The sequence below is a fragment of the Mus caroli genome, chromosome 5 (assembly GCF_900094665.2).
Source record: "Mus caroli chromosome 5, CAROLI_EIJ_v1.1, whole genome shotgun sequence".
Taxonomy (NCBI): Eukaryota; Metazoa; Chordata; class Mammalia; order Rodentia; family Muridae; genus Mus; species Mus caroli.
Genome location: NC_034574.1, coordinates 5550612 through 5558350, shown reverse-complemented (window position 1 = coordinate 5558350; position 7739 = coordinate 5550612). Strand labels below are relative to the sequence as shown.

The following is a 7739-nucleotide window of genomic DNA, read 5'->3' as shown; positions in this document are numbered from 1 at the left end:
GTTTCTCATTTGGGGAAAATAAAATAAATAATTCTTTTACTTTGGTAGTTTCCCACAAGGTGAGGGAAAGATGACATCTTTTTATCCTTTTTGCTTTTAATGTCATTTTTTTTTTTTTTTTTTTTTTTTTTTTTTTTTTTTTTTTTGGTTTAGTTCTCTTTCCTGTGCCTACAAAAGATACAGTGTCCCAAGATCATTAAGCCTTCCAGTTGCTGACAGGTGCTTAATAAAAGCTCACATAATCAGAATGACAACCTGTCTACATAGGGGGAATAGTAGCCCTGTAAAGGAGCTGTGTCCCAGTCTCCAGCAAGGACGGATTAAGGCTGTTAATGTGTTGACCTGGAGATGAGGTTAGGATGAACTAATCACACAGATCTGAGAGTCTTAACAAAGAAAACCAGAGGTGGCAGCACAGCCAGGCTGTGATCTCCCCTTGATGGCTTTGAAGGTAGAAGGAAGGGCTCCTGAGCTGAGGAGGGAAACTGTCTTTCCAGAGCCTTCAGAAGGAAGAGAGCCTCACCTTCATTTCATCACAGAAAAAGGAACTTCAGATTCATCCTTTAACCCCCTAAGATATAATAAATTGGTTGTTTCAAGTCACTCAGGGATAATTTTTTCAGCAGCCCTAAAATAGTTAGCCACATATTTGCCCACCCTATTTTCTTGTAGTATTACATAATTGCACATTTGTGTAGTTTACAAAAGTAGATGGTTAACAAGCTGGGGGTAGCTCAGAGGTGGGAGGCCCTGAGCTCCACCCTACAGAACCACAGACAAAAGAAACTTCAAAAGAATCCCTGGCCAACTCTTGTGGTCTTGAGGACAGCTGCTGTGGGTCAGATCCACTTCCTGCTTGTTCCTTACCCCACCTTCCTATTGTGTTAGCAGTTCTCTTGCTTTAGGAGGTTGCTCCAATTTGTGTTATTTCTTGTACTAAAAGAAAAGCAGTTACCTCTTTTTTCCTGCAAGTGACACATCAATCAAAACCATCATCTCTGAAAAGCGAGAAGATGCAGGCCTGTAGTCTGTACCCTGGAGACTGAGACAGGATTGGGAGTTCAAGGCAAGGCTGGGTTGCATACTGAAACCCTCCCTCAAAAACCAACCAACCAACCAACCAACTAACCAACCAACCAACCAACCTTACAGCTCCGTTAGGTTGTTCTCACCTGAACCCCCTTCATTATCTACTAACTGATCTAGTTATGTTAAACTTTTCTCCACTGATCCGTTCATATAGTCCCTGGAGGGACCTTGTTAAAGTACTGGTCAGATCACGTTACACTCTCCTAAGTTAAACCTCCCTTCGCTTCCTGCCAATCATCCTTAGCACTCAAGCCCTTTCTGAGTCACAGGTGGTCTAGTCTCAGCCTGACTTACCACTCTGCCTTCTCTCTGCTGACGTTCACTGAGCTCTTTTGCATGTAGCAAGCCAGGTCACTTTTGTCCTGTAGGTTTACAGTTACTGTTCCCTCTGCACAGTACTGTCTGCAGAATTTCCATGGTTCATATTTTCCATTTCATTCAGCTCCCTTTTCACACATTTCCGTCAGGTCATTGTGTGACACCACACTCCTGACACACACTCTCCCAGGTATTTATTGGTTAAACGGGGGTAAGTCTATTTTCTTTTCAAGCTCTGAGTTTTGGGAAGGATGTCAATAGAAGATGGTAATAAAGGGCATGTATGGGAAATGTTAAGGGACCTGGGGATGTTTAAAGGGGTCAGAGAGAAGAAATGGCTTGGACATATTCGGAGGAACAAAAACATTTATCTCCTAAATATTGAGGAAGTAGATGATAGAGAAGGTGGTGGTGGGGCTATGAAGAGATGGTCTTTCCTCACAGTAGAGGAATAGATTTCAAGAAATCATATGTATGAAGCAATGAATAAGTTCCAACCAATAAACATTGTTCTGTGGTACTGTGCATCTCATCCTTCATCCCTTTTCACTCTTCTGTCTGAGAGACAAGGATCAGGGACATAGATTGCTAAAGTTCTTCCCCTACTGAGAGCTTTCATTGAGGAATTGTTAAACTGTCTGACTACTCCAGGTATAGTGCTCCAGCTCCTTCACTTGGGGATTAGGGGAGGGGCTACGAAGGTTCGGAGTGGTGTAGGTCTAGATGTCAATAAGTTATCCAGTGATAAATGAACATTAAATAATCTCAAGGAGAAGTTCTCTCAAGTGGTTCCCCCAGAGTTCCTCAGGTCCCCATCTTCTCTTCCCATTCCTCTTTGTTTGGTTGGTTTTTAGTTATTACTTTTTTATTACATTTCAACTATTGTCCCCTTTCCTGGTTTCCCCCTCTGTAAACGTCCCATCCCAGTCCCCTCCGCTTTTGCCTCTAAGAGGGTGCTTCCCCACTCTCCCATCCACTGCTGCCTCACCCCTGTAGCATCTCTCTTCTCTGTGGCAACAAGTTGGTTGCTTTTTTGAGACAGGGTTTCTCTGTGTAGCCCTGGCTGTCCTGGAACTCACTCTGTAGACCAGGCTGGCCTCAAACTGAGATCCGCCTGCCTCTGCCTCCCGAGTGCTGGGATTAAAGGCGTATGCCACCCCACCTGGCTTCCCATTCCCATTTCTGTCTCCTAAGTTAAAAAACTCTTGCAGCACTTTGGTATCTTTCACAGAACACAAACACTTGAAACTTAACGAGTTCAAGATTCACATGGTCAAGTTCCAAGAGTACTTATTTATATCATAGTAACTGAAATTCTGCCAACTTATCATTTCTTCCTTATGATATAGGGACCATACTTGGTCTCAGGCATCGTAGGCAAGCAGTATACCACTCAGCTATACCTAGTGTCTTGAGTTTTTTCCTTAAGTTGTGTTTTCTGATTAAAAAGATATAAACATAAAAGTTATACAGTATATATATTATGTACTGTATGATGTCAGAATATGTCTACATTATGTAATCAAGTTAAATATGCCTGTCTCCTCAAACATCTGGCACTCTTTATGGCAAATTGGAAGTCCTTTCTTCTAATTTTTTTGAAATATGCAGTTCATGGTCCGGTGTCTGGTTACCTTGCTGTGAAGTAGCACACCCGGACTTACTGTTACCTGACTGTAGCTTTGTGTTCATTGGCGGATTTTCCTCGCTCTCTTCTGTGAGCACTTTGTCTAGGAGATTCATTTTACATATCACACATGATAAATTTATCATTATTTAAAATTTATCATTTATGATAAATAAAATACTAGCGTAATTATAATGTCTTGGCTGAATGTCACTTTACTGAGTCGTCTGTTTTCTGTGTCCTTTTCCAGAGAGTGAAGGGCATTGTCCAACCCACATTGCCGTGCTGTGTCGAGGCAGAGCGTTTGTCTTTGATGTACTACATGACGGATGTTTGATCACCCCACCAGAACTTCTCAGGTCTTTAAACTACTTTAATTAATGTTGTTCTTTAACAGTTTTATACATGTGTAGACTGTATTCTTCTTCTCCCCACGTTGATGTCACTCCTGTCCTCCCTGTCAGCCTGCCTTTTCCAGACAACTCTCTTTCCCACACTCCTGACATTTTGTTTTGTTGTGATTCATGGAGTTTGCCCAGGGCCGTCGGGCTCAGCAGTGAATGCACAGGTCAAGACTATGAGCTTTCTTCTCTGAGAATCTATCAGTAGTCAGTCGTCTTAGCTACTGTTCGATTGCTGTAAAGAGACACTGTGTCTAAGGAAACTTATAGGAGACAGCATTTAAGTGAAGGCTTGCTTACAATTTCAGAGGATTAGTGCGTTGTCATCAAGGTGGGCAGCAGAGTGGCAGACAGACAGGCACTTGTGAACTGTCCATTTTACTGAGTACTAGTACTAAGTTCTCCACAGGGCCTCATGGAGCTGCTAGGGCCTGTGCTCTTCCAAGCATGTGTATTTGACTGGTTATTAGCACTAGGTATGGAGCCAGTGTGGCAGGAGTTGGTTACCCCGATAGCTTTCATTACACGGGCATGGTATTGTTCATGGTGTTCGCAACAAGGGGAGACTGTTGATGCCTTTTCTTCCCCAGAAGCCTGCAAAGCACCAGCAGCACTTTTGAGAGCTAGCCAGCACTGGGGGCCGTTTCTTGCTCAGTTCCAGCTCCGTTCCTCTATTTTGCAATCAGGGTCTATGGTGTTCTATCTGGCTTTAGTTGGTGACTGACTTGGTTAGGGCTTCTATTGCTATAATAAAACACCACGAGCAAAAGCAACTTGGGGGAAAAAGGTTTATTTCAGCTTATATTCAAGTCCTTCATGAAGGGCAGTCAGGGCAGGCACTGGAGGCAGAGATCATGGAGGGGTGCTGCTGACTGGATCACTCCTTATGGCTCGCTCAGCCTGCTTTCTTATAGAGCCCAGGACCTCCTGCTCAGGAGTGGCATCAACTACAATGGGCTGAGCCTTCCACACCAATCACTATTTAAGAAAATATGCCACACCTATCCTACAGGATAATCTGGTAGGGACATTTTCTCAGTTGAGGTTCCTTCTTCCCAAAGGGCTCTCTGTAGCGTGTGTCAAGTTGAAATCAAAGTAGCCAGCACAGCAACCAAGATGAATAGAAGGGGCTATTATTTTGGATTCTTTTTGGGACCTCCCTGAACAGCAGCTTCTATGAAAGTACCCCATACCTGTCACTGCAACTTTTAGTTAGTGACCTGTTGCTTCTAGAACCACCATTATGTAACCTGTGTGGAGTATCTCCTTTCAAATTTGTTTTTCATATTTTTAATTTAGTTACAAGATAGTAGGCTTCCATAGCTTTTTTATACCTGCTTTTTGAAAAAGCTTTATCTTTTTCTTTTGAAATTAAGATACAAGTATGTCATTTCCTCCTTTCCCTTTCCTCCCGCTGACCCTTCCCATGTGCACCCCTCTTGCCTTGCTCTCTTTCAAATTCATGGCCTCTCTTTCTTTAATTGTGCACATGCACACACACACGCGCACACACACGCACGCGCACACACACAGTACCGAGAGGTTAGTCATGGACTTTACATACGCACACCTTTGTTTTAGTTACGCAGCTCTCTCGTGTCCCCTGCCCTCCTGTGTAAACCTTTGTGCCCCTTGTGTTTCTCTTGCCGTTTTCCTTCGCTGCAGTGCTGGCACAGAGGCCTGCCCTTCCAGCAGGAGGATCAGGAGTGAAGGCTTTTCAAGATCATCCTGGCCGTAGCCAGCTCCTGGCCCACTTACACTATCTGAGGAGACTGTCTCAGACCACTCTCCTGGATTTCCTTAGGTCTCAAGCTCTTGCTTGGGTTAGAAAATAAGTGTTCAGAATTTCCTTTCTTTAAATGACAGTAAGTTTTACAATTGGAATTTCATAATGCTGTTCTTAAAAATACCTACTTTTAATTTTCAGTTTTACCAGATATATTTGCATGTATTCTAGTTGGAGAAAAGAAAAAAAATTCCATGTATTACTGGTCCCACGTCCCTACTCTGGAATTAGATACTGTTATTAGTTTAGTGTGTCCCATCCTTCCAGATCAAGTGTGGTGAAGTCACTTGTACTATATATTGTTATCATGTACCTTTTTACAGTACTCCTGGGTTTCCAAACATAAAGAAACTCAGTTACAAGAGGCAGGCCTCATCATGCTCAGCTCCTGACCTCTGACCTCTGCAGTTAGGACTAGGATCACTTTTCAACTGGACCTTATTTTTTCTTGGCTTCCAAAGAATTGGGTTTCATTATGACATTTCTCAGGCAAAACTTGTTTTTGTTTACCTTCCCCAGTCTCCTCATCCCCTTCCCCTGTCCCTCACTCTCCAGTCCTTTCAGTTTCCACCTCACTTGACCTTCTGTCCCTTCCCGCTTTCTCGCATGCTTATGGTCTTCAATACCTCTTCCCTCCAGTTGTATTCTGTGTCTCTCCCTTCAGTTCCCTGTGGGTAGTTTGAAGTAAATCTCAGACAATGTGTCTGTTACTGTAAATATTTTAGTATGTGTCTCTAAAATATAAGTAAAATATACATATAATTGCTATATCACAGCCAATGGCTTGTCTCGTAAATTAACAGCTTCCCTTTAGTGTATTAATTTATAGTTACTTCATTTTCCTAAATGATTTTTATAAATGTTGAGTCGTATATATCTGTATATAATTTAAATGACTTTTAAATTTTTATATATTTGAATGCATATGTGTGTGTGTATGTGGATACATGTACTTATACCTCTGTGTGTATGTGTGTGTAGGCCAGAGGTGGAAGTTAGGTGTTGTCCACTATGAGTCTTCACTGTCTTTTCTGAGAGAAGGTCCCTTACTGAACCTGGTGCTCTGTGTCTGCCTAGAATGGCTGACCAGTAAGCTCTGTAGATATACCTGTCACTCCCCTCCCCCACTGCCGTCCCAGCTCTAGGGTTACAGGTGGGTATTCCCATGCCTCGACTCATCCATGGATGCTTGGGGCTGAGATCAGACTTTCTTGCTTGCACAGGAAGCACACATTGAGTTATCTTCCAGCCCCTTAAATGATGTATTTTTCTACATATTACACACAAGTAGAAAAATACACTCAGAGTATAGCTAAATACTCATATAGTATACATCCCCACACAGGTCAAAATAGAGTAATGAACTTAGCTACTGAGAAACCCTTATACAAGACTTAGATGTATTCAGAGAACTTGACAAGTCATGGAGTGTTTCAGGCAACAGCAGTAGGCAAGGACAGGTGCCCAGCACAGTTTTACAAATAAGCATCCTAGCTGGTGTGTGAATGCTGCGGTTCTCTGCATGAGAGCTCTTTCTTGGATTTAAGTACGCTATACAAAATAGGATATGAAGCTGAAATAGGTTCTTCTCCTCTATTGGAGGCAGTTTTTAAAATAAACAGTCCATAATTTGAATGTGATCCAGCTTATTATACTTTGCCACATGAGCTCTATTTTGTTTTCTATTTATGTATGTATTTATTTACTTATTTATTCATTTATTTAATGTATGAGTGCTCTGCTGCATATACAACCACATGCCAGAAGAAGACAACAGATGCCCTTACAGATGGCCGTGAGCCACCATGTGGTTGCTGGGAATTGAACTCAAGTCCTCTGGAAGAGCAGCCAGTGCTCTTAACTTCTGAGCCATCTCATCAGCCTATTTTTATATTCTTTATTTTTTTTCCCCTCTAAAGTAATCAGGAGGAGGCAAGGAAAGCTTTCTCGTAGATGCAGGTGGTTTGATGAAGAAATCCTCCTGTACTCAGAATACTGTTAGTTGGAAATACAGCCCAGTGGTGGCGGCGCACACCTTCAATCCCAGCACGAGGGTGGCAGAGGCAGGCGGGTTTCCCAAGTTGAAAGCCAGCCTGGTCTACAGAGTGAGTTCCAGGACAGACAGGGATGCACAGAGAAATCTTGTCTCAAAACCAAAACAAAACAAAAAAAGGAAGGAAGGAAGGGAGGGAGGGAGGAAGGAAAAGAAGGAAGGAAGAAAGGAAAGAAGGAAGGGAAAAAAGGAAGGAAGGAAGAAAAGAAAGAAGGAAGAGAATTTTTTTGTTGTTGCTGGGAACAACAACAAAATCTTTCTTTCTTCCTTTCTCTTTTCTTTCCTTTCTCTTCCTCCCTCCCTCTTTCTTTCTTTCTTTCTTTCTTTCTTTCTTTCTTTCTTTCTTTCTCTCTCTCTCTCTCTCTTTCTTTCTCTCTCTCTTTCTTTCTTTCTTTCTTTCTTTCTCTCTTTCTTTCTTTCTCTCTTTCTTTCTCTCTTTCTTTCTTTCTCTCTTTCTTTCTTTCT

General features: G+C 42.3%; 1 protein-coding gene across 1 annotated transcript in view; it reads left to right on the top strand.

Annotated features, from left to right (window-relative positions):
• The window catches only part of Crot (carnitine O-octanoyltransferase), a 29448-nt gene that overhangs the window by 10750 nt on the left and 10959 nt on the right, over positions 1-7739 (top strand). Inside the window, exon 7 of the mRNA XM_021163000.2 lies at positions 3285-3393. Coding sequence (XP_021018659.1) covers positions 3285-3393 — 109 coding nt within the window. The remainder of the gene's footprint in view (positions 1-3284; positions 3394-7739) is intronic.